Source organism: Chamaea fasciata, unplaced genomic scaffold (assembly GCF_029207755.1).
Source record: "Chamaea fasciata isolate MVZ Bird 193981 ecotype frontalis unplaced genomic scaffold, bChaFas1.0.hap1 SCAF_8, whole genome shotgun sequence".
NCBI lineage: Eukaryota > Metazoa > Chordata > Aves > Passeriformes > Sylviidae > Chamaea > Chamaea fasciata.
This window is the reverse complement of record NW_027094093.1, coordinates 1,577,653-1,592,497: the sequence shown is the minus strand read 5'-3', so window position 1 is coordinate 1,592,497 and position 14,845 is coordinate 1,577,653. Positions and strand designations below refer to the sequence as shown.

The following is a 14,845-nucleotide window of genomic DNA, read 5'->3' as shown; positions in this document are numbered from 1 at the left end:
GTCTCTGGGGAAAAAACATGCACAAAAAAGGGCTGTGGTTGGGACAAATCAAGGATTTGGGGGCTGTTGTGAGCATCATGGCCAAACTTAGGGATTAGAAGGTTGTAGACCTCTGTCTTGGTTTTGGGTAATCCTCCAACTTTAGGATTAAACCAGAGCCAGGAGAGGTTAAAGAGGATTGTTACCATCGATTAGTTTTTCACCATCTCTCCCATGGCAATGAAGGTCTCTCACTGCTGAACCTGTTCTCTTACCAACAAATGCTCTCCTGGCAACAATTCTACCACTTTAAAAGCCCAAAGACCTGTCTGGAAGCACTCCCTTGAGGACCATGAGGTTTCTTTTCAGGCCAGAAGATGGGACAAAAACACAGCTGGATGTTGAGACTGCTCAGTCAGACATAAAGACTCTCATCTTTGCCTGGTACTGAAGTGTTGGAAAACCTTTCCAAACAGAGTTGTTTCATAATTGGGCAATTCCCAGCTGCATTCCTAAAGGAAAAGCCCTGACTCCAACAGCAAAGGCTGCAAGGAAGGTTTGTGCCCCACAGTGATGGGTCAGGGGATGGTAACTCACACCTGACCCACAGATGATGCCCTTGGGGCCTCACAAGAGCAGCCCTGGAGCACCAGCACCACCATGGTGTGTCAGACCTACCCAGGAGGTCGTTCTGAGGCAGCCACTTGACGAGCTTCACGTTCTTGGGCAGGTTGGGGGGTGCCTTGCCCGTGTAGCGCCAGAAGACCTGGCAAGGGAAGAAAAGCCCACGTCAGATCCCAGCAGGAGAAGGGAGGGAGGACCTGAGAACAGCGTGGAGCTTGCTCTGCTGGAAGGGGAGGAGGGAATTGGTACCGTTTGAGGGATTGTTCCCAAGCCCTCCGCGATTTCCATGGCTTTCTTCATGGGAATCTCGGACACCATGGAGCCCAGCGAGAAGACAACGATGCCGTGCTCTCCAGAGGCGTTCACCATGGCTTCAAATTCCTGCCAAAGGAAAGCAAGCCTTTAGTCAAAGCCCTTTCTCTTGTCTGAGGCTGGAATTGCTGCCATGTTCCCACAAAACACTCTGAAAAGGCAACAGAACAAGCAGTGAGCACAACAAAATTAGCACCAGGAAAACGAGTTGTTATTGACAGTTCTGCATCCAAAGCAGCACAGCCAGGAGGTCCAGGGAGGGGATTCACCCCCTCTCCTGAGACTACACCTGGAATCCTGCATCCAGCTCCGGGTCCATCAACATGAGAAGGACATGGGACTGTTGGAGCAAGTCCAGAGGAGAACCATGGAATTGACAAGGAGACAGGAGCACCTCCCCTATGGGGACAGGTTGGGACACTGGGGCTGTTCAGCCTGGAGCAGAGAAGATTTTTGTGTGGAGACCTCAGAGCCCCTTTCCGGTGCCTAAAGAGGCCCAGAAGGAACCTGAAGAAGGACTCTTTTTGAGGAACTGGAGTGATGGGATAGGGAGTAATGGGTTCAAACCAAAAGAGGGGAAATTTGTGTTAGATATCAGGAAGATATCCTTCCCTGTGAGGTAGGGAGGCCCAGGCACAGGCTGGTCAGAGAAGCTGTGGCTCTCCCTGGATCCCTGGAAGTGTCCAAGGGGGGGATGGATGGGGCTTGGAAGAACCTGGGATAGTGGAAGGTGTCCCTGCCAATGGCAGGGGGTGGGACTGGATGAGCTTTAATGTCCCTTCCAGCCCAACCTGTTCTATAATCCTAAAGAAAATGAGTCTTGGGGAAGTAAAAATGAGAACATTTAACCCAAGCTTGGATTCAGAGTTGATGTTCTTCTTTTCAGGCCACGCAGCTGCAAGAGAGAATTAAAATCCTGGAAGAGAGTTCTGACAGCAGGTAACTCAAATTTCTAATATCTGGATTTATTGTATCTGCTTTGGGTATGATAACACTGAACTGCTGCCAGTTTTGTCTCTCTTTAGTTTGCAAGATTTAAATAATAGAAGGAGATCTAGCACTGGAATCCGGGAACAAAAGGATTCCAATGAAGCAGAAAAAAACAGCCCAAGGCTGGAGCAAAAATTCTTTGAAACAGAAAATTGTTTGGTCGAGCCAAGGAAGGAAAAGCAAAACTGGTGGAAATTGTTGCGGGCATCAGAGTTAAATAAGGGGACTGCAATGAACTAAAATGTTCCTGTAAGTCTGGCAATTGCCACGTTCTCTCTGGGATCTGAGGGGATAACCAGAGAGCCATGGAATGCTTTGGGTTGGAAGGGACGTCTCATTCTAACCCCCTGCCACGGGCAGGGACAACAGAGACCGACTCTGTCAGCTTATGTCAGTTTATGCTCTTTTCCATATTTTTGTGGCTGTCTCGAGGCATATTTAATCCTATTTATATTCTGTGGGACATCAGTTTTACTTTGTTTTTTCAGATGTTTTTGGATTCCAAAGTCTGACTTTCTGGTCAGAATTTCTACTATGAGGAAACTCTTTGCAGCCCTGCTTTGGGGATATGCAGATTATTTTAGCAGTGGTTTTAATCAGCACCTGCTCATGCTTTTACAAAATATCTGCAGTGGAGACTCTTGGAAAAATAAGAGAATTAGGAGGATTTCCTAATGGAAAGTGGGAGATATCCCATACTGAGGAATTTTGGCACAGTTGAAGCAAAATACAGTTACAGTGCAGAGTATTTTACACAAAAGTGGCAGAAGTGCTGCTTCACTGGTGGTGAGGATTTCATTCGGGTCTGCCTGAACTGTCTGAAGTCCATGGAACATCCTCAGTTGGAATGGACTCACAAGGATCATGGAGTCCAACCCCTGGCCTGCACAGACACCCCAAAAATCCCACCTTGTGCATCCCTGAGAGCTCCTTGGGCTCTCTCAGCCTGGGGCCGTGCCCATTCCCTGGGGAGCCTGGGCAGTGCCCAGCACCCTCTGGGAGGAGAAGAGGAGAACCTTTTCCTCATCTCTAGCCTGACCCTGCCCTAATACAGTTCCAGCTGCTCCCTCGGGTGCTGTCCCTGGCCCCAGAGAGCAGAGATTGGAGCTGTCCCTCCACTGTCCCTCTTAAGGAAGCTGTAGAGAGGAAAAAAAAGGAAAAGGGAATGGAAACAGACAGAAAAAAAATTGAAAAGAAAAAGCCCTTTTTTTTTTTTTTCTTCCTTTTGTGCAGGTTTGACTGGGAATGCAGAGGTGTCTCACAAAGTAACTTTTCCCTCATTGCTCAAGGGATGCAGCGGCGCAAAATGCATTCCCAGCCACTCTCTCCTGGCATCATTTATTCTGGCCTGGGAGCTCCATCTTCTGGAGAGAGCTCACAGCGCACCCACAGCTAAACTCCAGGAAATAACGGGAACTAACCTGGGACAATTTGTTTTCCCGAGTGCAGCCTATGCCTCCGACCAAGACCATGTTGGGCATGAGGGGCCTGGGGTACTCAAAGACAAAGTCGTATTTCATGAGCCAAACAGCGGCGTGGCTGAACAGCTCGGGCACGGTCGCCTCCCGCTGCAGGAACTCCCGGATCAAGGGATCATAGGGGGAATAAAGGACAGAGCAGGCCAGGGAGCTGCCCAGGGTGGCCAGGAGATTGCCCAGGCGCTGCCTGAAGGACATGCGGTCCGTGGAGCGCGTGAAGAACCGTGGGACGTAGGAAGGAGGGCTGGGACACATTGTGGCCTGGAATTCCAGGCTGCACGGCAGCCCCCGCAGGAAGTACACGGAGGGCAGGGACAGATGTTCCGCCAATATCTGCCCACATGGGAAGAAAGGATCCATAAAGACAGCGTCAAATTTGCCTCCCTCGAGGTATTGGATCAGCTCTTTGTCGGACAGGAGACGCTTGCAGGAGTCCAAGAACATGCTTGTAAAATTGGCAATTTTGGAGAGTTTTTCCAAGAAGGGCTGAGGTATGAAACTCCTGTGGCCCATCTGTTTAAACTCTGCCTCCACAAACTCCTTGGTGTAGGACACAGGGTAGGTTTTCAAGGTGTATAGCGGAGATGAATGGATCCGCAAATTTATCTCCGGTGCAACCACCACGATTTCGTGTCCCTTGTCCCTGAGCTTCTCCACGACCGGGTGCATGCTGAGCCAGTGGCTGCCATCGATGGGCATGACCAAGAGCTTCCCACCATCACCAGGGGCCCACAGCAGCAGGAAAAACACAGCCCAAGAGGCGAGAGAAAAAAACCCCTGCTTTGGAGAAACCATTTCCCTGCTGCCACTAGCGAAGTTTTAAACGGCAGTGAAACTGCGGCTGGGGATGAGGAATGAATCACAGGGTGCTTCCCGTTTGAATTTTAACTAAGGTGGGGTTTTAATTTTTAACAGGCAGAAATTGGGGTAATTTTTAACTGTGGGTAAATATTGGATTTATGATCTGTGCACAGGGAAGGCCTTCCGTGAGTGGGTGCCGCGAGGTGAAGTTGAATGTTTGGATTGACACCAGGAGGGAGGAGTGACCAACAGCCTTTGGGGCTGAGAGGCTGAATGAGAGTCATGAATGGGACTGACGCAGCAATCACTACAGAATTAACATCCAGTTAATGATCAACCCCCTGCCTTGAGTCCATTGCACTGACTGGACATGCAACATGCCACAAATCTGACCTTTGGATTGCTTTCTGCCCTCGGAGCGTAATCAAGAAGCAAAGATTGACAGAGGTTTGATACAGAGTGGGTTGTAAAGGTTTACTTCCAGATTTGTTGCTCTATCACAGCAGTTATCAAAGTGAAAGTCCTGAATTTACAGTACTACAGTGTTGTAAGCTGAGCAATAACTCCTCCTGGTGCAACACCACAATGGTCCAAAAGCAGAATAAACCGGGGATCTCTGCACTATTTGCACAGCACGAGGGGAATCTGAACAAGGGACATTAGTCACAATCCTGAAGGCTTCCTTTCCCAATTATCCTCTTATTTGCTATCTTGCACTGTTGCTTGCACAAATCCAGAGGCAAGAGAGCTCCCTCTGCCGTCTTTGCAAAGCCCTGGTTTTCGGCTATTGGCACACATGGAATCATGGAATATCCTCAGTTAGAAAATCCTGACCCACAAGGATCATTGATCCAACCCCTGGCCCTGCACAGACACCCCAACAATCCCACCCTGTGCATCCCTAGAGCGCTGTCCAAACACTCCTGGAGCTCTGGCAGCCTCGGGGCTGTGCTCATTCCCTGGGCAGCCTGGTCAGTGCCCCTGCACCCTATTGGCGAAGAACCTTTTCCTGAAATCCAGCCTGACCGCCTCCCCTGATGTTCTGTGCTTCACCCAGCATCATGTTCAGTGGCACAGCAAAAGTGCCTGGATATATCCACAGAGTTAATTCTGTATTTCCAATTTCTGTCCAATCAAGTCTCCTGCAATTAACTGGCATTCCACATCCCTTAGGGATATTAAACTCTCTGACCTAGAATTATTTTGTCATTTACCTGGATATAGAGCATGCCACGAGTGACGGTGATAATTCGACCTAGGCTCTCTTGGAGAGAAACCCTCCAGCAAGCCTTGTGATCATCTCAAAGCCTAAGATTCCCACTCCCATGCCATCCTGGGATTTGATCACACCCTCCCTTAAGTACAAACATCACTACAGGAAACACTTTAAAAAAAGCATATACAGAACTAGCACCAACACCACCCTCACGGTAAAGCAACGACAAACCTTTGAGAGTGGCTTCTTTTGCTGACAGTTGATGCCTCCAATATAGACCATGTTGGGCATGATGGGGCGCGGATACTCAAAAACAAAGTCATATCTCATCAGCAAAACTGATGCTTGGCTGAACAGCTCCTGCATGGTTACATCCCTCTGCAGGAACTCAGAGGCCAAGCTCTTGTAGTTCAAATAAAAGAGATGGCAAAGCAAAGGCTCTGAGAGGCCGATCAGGAAGTTCTTCACGCGTTCTGGGAATGTCATGTGGTCAGAGGCAGATGAGAAAGTCCTGGGCACGTAGGATACAGGGCTGGGAGACTGCGCGGCTTTGTAGTCTAAGGTACAAGGAAGGCCACGCATGAAGTACACAGAGGGGAGGGAGAGGTACTCAGCCAGAATTGGCCCACAGGGCAGCACAGGATCCATCATGATGGCATCGAATTTGCTGTCCTGGAGGTACTTCAGGAGTTCTTTATCAGATAAGAGATGCCGACAAGCAGAAGAGAACATGTTGGTGAGCTCTGAGATATTGCGGAGTAAAACTGAGAGTGTTAACTGAAAGGTCTTTTCCCCCATCTCCTGGTAGGATTGGTCCACAAACTTCTGGGTGTAAGGCACTGAGTATGTTTTGATGGTGAAGGACTGGGAGTTTTTCAAGAACAAGGCAGCATCTGGAACCACGGCCACGATTTCATGCCCCTTCTCCCAGAGTTTCTCCAGGACGATGCGCATGCTCAGCCAGTGACTTCCATCCTGAGGCACCACCAAGAGCTTCCCACCATCTGCCAGACTCCAGAAAGCAAGGAAAAGCACAAGCCCAGCATGTACCTGCTGCCTCCACATAACTGTCATGGGGCAGGAAAAGAAACGAGCTGCTCCTCCTTACGTTGCTCAGCAGCATGTGAAGAAAAATCTCCTTGTACCTCATTTATATCATGGTGGACTATAATGTTTATCTCTACAAAATGATACAGGTTATTGGAGTTCAAAAACCACATTGCTGATAAAAGCCTTGATTAAAGTGCTATTGAGGCACCTATCCTATTCTATGCATTTAAGTTATCTTGAATTATTCAGAATAATCATCGGATAAAGCAGTAGTTCGTGGAGGAGTTCTGCTGTGTCAAAGTTGCTTCAAGTGACTCACTGTGCACTCAACTGTTCCGGGCCAGATTCAAGTCAGGAATCAAATTTATGGCTACTCCACAGAGCTTATATCGCAAGAATTGTGTTGCACTGCTGACATGCAAGACCTAAACCCCCAACCTTTGCTCAGGAACGTGGCTGGAGCTCAAAGAGAATGTTCTCCATGGCAAGCAGGAGCTGGCACGTGGATCAGAGAAGTCACCAAAGTTTGGGTAACACATTAACCAACCACCTTTCACCTTTTTTAGCAAAACAGTGATACAGCAGAAAGCACAGGTTGTGCTCAAGAGGGGCCATCAGAGTTTGCAGGTGAGTGGCTCAAGGCTAAACATCTTTCTGAAAAGCAATGATGCAGCAGAATATGTGGCTCTTGCTCAAGAGGGGCCACGGGAGTTCGGGGTGAGAGGCTACAGGACAAATGGGTTTGAAAGTTCTTAATAGTAGTCCCATGCCCAAATTTCAGACGGCTTGGCTGTGGTATGTGGAAATCCACACTCGTGGACAGAAAGGCCTAGCCAAGCAGATCTCACCTGCCATTAAGGCATATTCCAAATGGATAGGGAAAAGCTGGATGCCAAAAGTTTGTAAGTTTACAAAAGCAATACAAGATACGGGAACGGTAACTGGACAAGAGCTGGCTGGAGAAGACAGATTCTTATACACCCCCCAGCCAAGCACTCCTGAACAGAGTGAACTCTGAGCAGTTTCTCCAGGCCTGGAAGATTTCTCTTGGAGCAGGTAGGAATGATGGGAAGTCTGATCCATGAAATGGCTAACTTTACCAAAGGCACTTGAGTATGATAAACACACTCTAAGGCTAATCCTACGTGTTATTCCAAGATAATGTGTGTCCTAAAATGTTTATTGAGAGAGGAGGTCCTCCATGTGGCCTATTAAAGAAAAGGGCTTCTTAAAAGCCAGCAGGAAGGACTGTAATATTTATGGTAAATGCACTAAATAGGAAGGAATTTCAGAGATTTCAGACAGAAATTAGGAAAATTTCTTCATGGAAAGGGTTGTCAAGCACTGGAAGGGGCTGCCCAGGGTGGCAGTGGAGTCACCATCCCTGGAAGCGTTCAAAAAACATGTGGATGTGGCACTTGAGGACATGATTTGGTGGTAGACCTGGCAGTGCTGAATTATTGGTTGGACTCTGATCTTAGAGGGCTTTTCCAACCGTAACAGTTCCATGATTTGATGCAGTCCCATTCTGCAGCTGGTGAAGCAGAACTGTGGCTCTAGCTGGCAGTGGGGTAGCACTGAAAGACCAAAAACTACAGGAGGTGGAGGAAAGGGCTCACCTGCCAGGGTTGCATTTCCACATTTCTGTGGTAAAAAGATCTCAAATAAGGAGGTGAAGCAGCATTAAACAAGCCTTAAGGTGGCAGCACATACTCAGGTAGTAAACTCAGAGTTGCAGAAGCACTCACCCTGCATAAAGGCCTCTCAAATCTCCTATTTGGTACATAATCACTCCCACCTAGTTAAGTTCTGCTAACATTTCAGTCAAATGTGATCTGTGAGACCCTAATACACAACAACAATAAAGAGGTTAAAAAAACTCCTCAATCCAAGCCCTTGAGGCCAAGCTCAGAAAAGTTAAAAAAGTTTGAAAAAAAAGTTCAGAAAAGTTCAGCAAAAGTTCATAGAAGTTGTGACACTGGATTTTGAGCAGGACGTGAACACCCTCCACATGTTTACAAGTGCAGAGACTGAAGTCCACAAGTCCAGCCCATTCCAAAGGTGAGATAGCAGGAGAAAGTCTAGCACAAATACAGAACTGAGCACCAAGACTGTAAGGTGGAAACAGTACAGCAAATATCCGAGCTAAGGGAACCCAAGATTATCTCTCCTGTAAGCCTACAAATCCTGGCAGAAAGCCTGTACCTCTTATTAACCCCCTAAATACCTTTAAAATTCAGTGGGTTTGCCTTCAAAAAAGAAAATCTGTGGCTCTTGAGAGGTGATTTGGGGTTTTTTGAGGCACGGTGTGAAAAAATACCCCCTTTTGTTTGCTTGAAGCTTGTGGCATTTCAGCATTAGTCACTGGACAAATATTGGGAAAAAATATCAGTTCCCCTTGTGCCTTTAGCTATGATTTTCCAGATTTTACAGACCTCTGCCATAATTCTTTTCATGGGTGTAGCTGTGCACTTTATCCCATCTCTGCTTTTCTAGCCTGAGGGCCAAGTTAGAATCCTCCACTTTTACTGTGTGAGATTGGGCTTTTTCTGAAATATCAGCCTCATCTGAAATATCAGCATTTTATAAAGCAAATATCTGAAAGAGCCAACGGGAATAGTTATTATTAAAAATAGAATCTATGAAGATATTCTGCAAACCACAAAATATGTTTGAAAACACATTAAAAAAAGGCTGATATGAATCCAACATTCATTGTAGAAGAATAAAGTAACATACACTTTGTTTTTTTCTGATGCTGGATGAAAATTTAACTAAGGAGCATCACTGGCCTGGGACATATGAGCTGGAAAAAAGAGCCTATAAAAGCCTCATGAAGGTCAACGAAGGCAAATGCAAAGTTCTGCCTCTGGAATGGGATAATCTTGTGCCACAAAACAGGCGCACTACAGCTGGACTGCAGGAGATGACGAAAAATTAAAGAAAAAAATGACATTGACACTCACAGGACAAGAGGCAACAAGCACAAGCTGCAACGTGGAAAATTTGAACTGGATACAGATATTACCTATGTATAATAAGGTGTGGTCACTACAGGAGGTATTTAAAATTTGACAAGACAGAGAAAGGAACAACCTTTCTCTGGACATATTCTGACAAGAGGTTCTCAGAGAGGCTTCTAATGACCTTCCAGGTGACAATGTTTGATGAGGGGATGACAATTCAAAGCATTGAAAAGCCTTCATGAGAGGAAAAAAAATAACCCAATGAACCCACACAATTGTAGAGGAAGTCAGTCAGAGGATAAATGAACAAGTTCTCAAGTCAAAGTGTCTTGCACCATTACCGACAGCCTAATCCAAAGCCAAAGACGCACAGGACAAATGGGAGTCTCCCAGAGCTAATTCCACATACAACACTTTCTCCACTTTTCTGCTCTGATAATCCTTCACAGATATCACAACCAGCACCTCTCTGCAAAGCATGAGCAGTTGCAAATTCACCTTCCTGACCAAACCTGTGTTTCAGCTTCCCTGAGATTTCCAAAGCCTGCAAGAACAACAAGAGAAACCAGAGCATGACCCACCTGATTTAGCCTCTTGTAAGCACAATTTACTCCACTAATCAAAACCATGTTGGGCATCAAGGGTTTTGGGAACTGCAAGACAAAGTCCAGCTTCATGAGCCAAATGGAAGCCTGGCGCAGGAGATCCGGCACGGTCACCTCCCGCTTGAGGAATTCTGAAGCCAGTTCTGCATAAGGTTGGTAGACAATATCACAGAGGAAAAAATTTGGGATGTGATAGATCATATTCTTCACTCGCTGCAGAAAGGTCATGTGGTCTGTAAGGTCTGTAAATGCTCTGGGGACATAGGAAGGGGGACTGGGGCACTGGGTGGCTTGATATTCCAAACCACATGGCATTTGCTGCAGGAAGTACACAGAAGGCAGGGAAAGGTGCTCCGCCACTATCTGCCCACAGGGGAGAAAAGGATCTGTAAGGAGGGCATCGAACTTGGTCTCCTCAAGGTAACTCATGAGCTCCTTGTTGTAGATTAGGTGTGTGCAGGTGGCCAGGAACAGAGCAGAGTTTTTTTTTGCCCGTTGGTAAAGTTTCATAACCCTTTCCAGAAATGATCCTTCTTCAAATATGTCCTTTATTAATCCTTGGGGAACTCTATCCATTTCTTCCTGTGTGAAAGGCACTGGGTACATTTTCATCACGAGGTTCTCTGCTGGCTTGATGTGCATAGTGACTTCAGGTGCCACCACGACCACCTCGTGTCCCTTCTGCTGGAGCATGTCCAGCAGTTCCCGCATGCTGAGCCAGTGGCTGCCATCCACTGGCACCACCAGGAGCTTCCCAGCAGCAGCCAGACCCAGCAGGGACAGGAGCAGAAGCACAACTGGTGGAGAAGCACTGAGCCCCGGGGCCATTCCTGCAGGGATCAGGTCAGTGTCTCCAGGGAAGGAAACCCACGGCGGCACAGGAGCACCGGCAACTGCTCCACGCCTTTAAGTAATCTCTGACACAGTTTAACTTTTGATTTTATTCTGTTTGCTGTGTGGTAAATGTGTAATCGATGGTGGGTTAATAGGCTGCACAACCAGCAGCAGAGCTCAGGCAACTGTTGAATGTGAGCGATTCAACACATCAGTCTCGTGTTTCATAACAAAACCTTTTGTCACTTTTGTCACCCTTGAGCGCCACCTGCCAAGTCAAGACAATCCCCTTCAGACTCCCGGACTTGCTGCTAGACAGCACACAGCCAGCACCAAGCCAAGATTTTCTGAGATCTGCCTGAAAACAGAGAGGCTGCTTCTCAACCCGAGAGCCCCCAAGCTGCCACGTTCCTCCAGATTCCAGCTTTGGAAATACCCGGGTGAAGAAGCAGAAAAATTCCATGGCAAAGAAAGACGTACTGAGGCAACAAGGACAGAAGCCTGAGGTGCATTTCTCAGTAAACACCAGAGCCAACCACAACAACTTGCTAATTAGGGATTACACCTGACTGCAAACCTTTGCCAGCCCCACAGACACATTCAGCACTCACTAAGAGAGTACCAAGTTACACAAAGCTACACAAACCAGCTCTGAATACATGACATGAAAACAGCAAATGCAGAGCCCACTTTATAGGTGAGGAGGTGCAGCACAGCTGCCTACAAATGGAAAGGGAGAGAACAATTCATGAGCATTCTTCAAACTACCCAAAATGAGAACTTGATTCCCATCTGCAACACAAGATTCAAGCTTCCTGAAGACAGAAATCCAATGCAGCACAAATTAAAGACAGATTGTGACCCACCTGAGGCAGCCCCTTGTGAGCACAGTGTATTCCTCCAATTGGAATGATGTTGGGCATCAAAGGCCTTGGATAGTCCAGCACAAACTCCAGCCTCAGGAGCCAAACAGAGCCCTTGCGTAAGAGATCCTGCACAGTCACCTCCCGCTGCAGGAACTCAGAAGCCAGTTTTGAGTAGGCTTGAAAGGCAAAATCACAGAGGAAAAGGTTTTGGGTGTCAAAGAGCAGATTCTTCACCCGCTGGAGAAAGCTCATGTGGTCTGTATTGTCTGTAAATGCCCTGGGCACATAGGAAGGAGGATTGGGACACTGAGTGGCTTCAAAATCCAACCCACATGGGATTCCTCGTAGGAAATACACAGAAGGCAGTGAAAGATGCTCTGCCAGGATCACCCCACAAGGTAATACAGGGTCAGTAAGAAGGGCATCAAACTTGCTCTCCTCAAGGTACCTGATGAGCTCTTTGTTTTGCAGGAGATGTTCACAGCTGCTGACCGCCAAACTACCGAGTCTTTCCATATGTTTGTACACTTTCAGAAATCTTTCCAGAAAAGATCCCTCTTCAAAGAGAGAGTATAAAAATGCTTTGAAATCTCTCTCCATCTCTTCCTGGCTGCTGAGTGGGCCTGAGTGCTTTTTCATCACGAAGTTCTCAGATGGCTTGATGTGCATAGTGACTTCAGGTGCCACCACGACCACCTCGTGTCCCTTCTGCCTCAGGATGTCCAGCACTTCCCGCATGCTGAGCCAGTGGCTGCCATCCACTGGCACCACCAGGAGCTTCCCAGCAGCAGCCAGACCCAGCAGGGACAGGAGCAGAAGCACAACTGGTGGAGAAGCACTGAGCCCCGGGGCCATTCCTGCAGGGATCAGGTCAGTGTCTCCAGGGAAAGAAACTTGCAGCAGCACTGGAGCACTGGCTCACACACGGTGCTTTTATGCAATCTGTGCCCCAGCCCTACTTTGTACCTTCACTTTATATGCTGTGAGGTAAATTTGTAATGACTGTTTTGATAAAAGGCTGCATAACCAGAGCAGAGTTCAGACAGTTGATAAATATGGGCGATGCACCAGATCAGCCTCATGTTTTATAACAAAACCTCTGGCACTTTTGTCACCCTTGAGCACCACCTGCCAAGCCACTGTAGTCCTTTGAGACCTCTGAAATTGGCTGTTACAGCTCACACAGCCAGCACCAAACCAAAATTTTCTGAGATCTGCCTGAAAACAGAGAGGCTGCTTCTCAACCCGAGAGCCCCCAAGCTGCCACGTTCCTCCAGATTCCAGCTTTGGAAATACCCGGGTGAAGAAGCTGAAAAATTCCATGGCAAAGAAAGACATACTGAGGCAACAAGGACAGAAGCCTGAGGTGCATTTCTCAGTAAACACCAGAGCCAACTACAGCAATTTCCTAATTAGGGATTACACCTGACTGCAAGCCTTTGCCAGCCCCACAGACCAATACTGAACACTCACTAAGACAGTACCAACGTAAAAAGTCAAAGAAAGTTAAACATTGTAGGAACTCTTTAAACTAGAAAAGACAGGGAAAGGAACATCCTGACCTAACTGGACATGTATTCACAGGAGGTTGTCAGAGAGACCGCAAATGTCCTTCCATGACAACGTTTGATGAGCCAATGACAATTCAAAGCATTGCAAATCCTTCATGAAAGGAAAAAAAGAGGACACAATTGTAGGGCAAATCAGCCAGATTGGGCCAGAGGATAAATGAACATGTCCTCAATTCAAACTGTGTCTGGCATCACACCAACAGCCTTGAGGCTTGGAAGAGGCTCTGAGGAGCCCACTGCAATCCAAAGATGGCCTGGAGCAGAGGCACAGGACCAAAGGGGAGTCTCCCAGAGCTAATTCCACATACAACACTTTCTCCACTTTTCTGCTCTGATAATCCTTCACAGATATCACAACCAGCACCTCTCTGCAAAGCATGAGCAGTTGCAAATTCACCTTCCTGACCAAACCTGTGTTTCAGCTTCCCTGAGATTTCCAAAGACTGCAAGAACAACAAGAGAAACCAGAGCATGACCCACCTGATTTAGCCTCTTGTAAGCACAATTTACTCCACTAATCAAAACCATGTTGGGCATCAAGGGTTTTGGGAACTGCAAGACAAAGTCCAGCTTCATGAGCCAAATGGAAGCCTGGCGCAGGAGATCCGGCACGGTCACCTCCCGCTTGAGGAATTCTGAAGCCAGTTCTGCATAAGGTTGGTAGATAACATCGCACAGGAAAAAATTTGGGATGTGATAGATCATATTCTTCACTCGCTGCAGAAAGGTCATGTGGTCTGTAAGGTCTGTAAATGCTCTAGGGACATAGGAAGGGGGACTGGGGCACTGGGTGGCTTGATATTCCAAACCACATGGCATTTGCTGCAGAAAATACACAGAAGGCAGGGAAAGGTGCTCTGCCACTATCTGCCCACAGGGGAGAAAAGGATCTGTAAGGAGGGCATCGAACTTGGTCTCCTCAAGGTAACTCATGAGCTCCCTGTTGTAGATTAGGTGTGTGCAGGTGGCCAGGAACATAGCAGAGGTTTTTTTTTGCCCGCTGATGAAGTCTAATCACTCTTTCCAGAAATGATCCTTCTTCAAATACGTCCTTTACTGATCCTTGGAGATCTCTATTCAAGTCTTCCTGAGTGAAGGGCACTGGGTACATTTTCATCACGAGGTTCTTTGCTGGTTTGATGTGCAAAGTCACTTCAGGTGCCACCACGACCACCTCGTGTCCCTTCTGCTGGAGCATGTCCAGCAGTTCCCGCATGCTGAGCCAGTGGCTGCCATCCACTGGCACCACCAGGAGCTTCCCAGCAGCAGCCAGACCCAGCAGGGACAGGAGCAGAAGCACAACTGGTGGAGAAGCACTGAGCCCCGGGGCCATTCCTGCAGGGATCAGGTCAGTGTCTCCAGGGAAGGAAACTCACAGGAGAACAGGAGCACTGGCACCTGCTCCTCTGTTTTAGCAATCTGTGTCTCAGCCTAACTTTATATTCCTTCTTTATCTTCTGTGTTCTAAATTCATAACCACTGGTGTGATAAAAGGCTGCATAGCCAGATCAGAGTTCATGCACCTGATAAATGTGAGCAATTCACCAGATTAG

General features: G+C 47.5%; 2 protein-coding genes across 12 annotated transcripts in view; both read right to left on the bottom strand.

Moving 5' to 3' along the window:
• The window catches only part of LOC136293079 (UDP-glucuronosyltransferase 1A1-like), a 76,870-nt gene that overhangs the window by 2,997 nt on the left and 59,028 nt on the right, over positions 1 to 14,845 (bottom strand). For 6 of the 11 annotated variants that reach the window (XM_066189365.1, XM_066189364.1, XM_066189367.1 and 3 more), the window contains exons 2-3: positions 853 to 984; positions 658 to 745 (exon numbers count right to left, since the gene is read on the bottom strand). In XM_066189365.1, coding sequence (XP_066045462.1) covers positions 658 to 745; positions 853 to 984 — 220 coding nt within the window. Of the gene's footprint in view, positions 1 to 657; positions 746 to 852; positions 985 to 3,326; positions 4,179 to 5,631; positions 6,010 to 9,997; positions 10,885 to 11,721; positions 12,577 to 14,845 lie in introns of those variants that run through there. The other 5 variants (XM_066189370.1, XM_066189368.1, XM_066189360.1 and 2 more) reach the window with 5 other exon arrangements.
• LOC136293046 (UDP-glucuronosyltransferase 1A1-like) lies at positions 13,484 to 14,625 on the bottom strand. The gene is given in 3 exon segments (XM_066189306.1): positions 13,484 to 13,546; positions 13,773 to 14,291; positions 14,293 to 14,625. Coding segments are annotated over 3 exon segments (915 nt in total).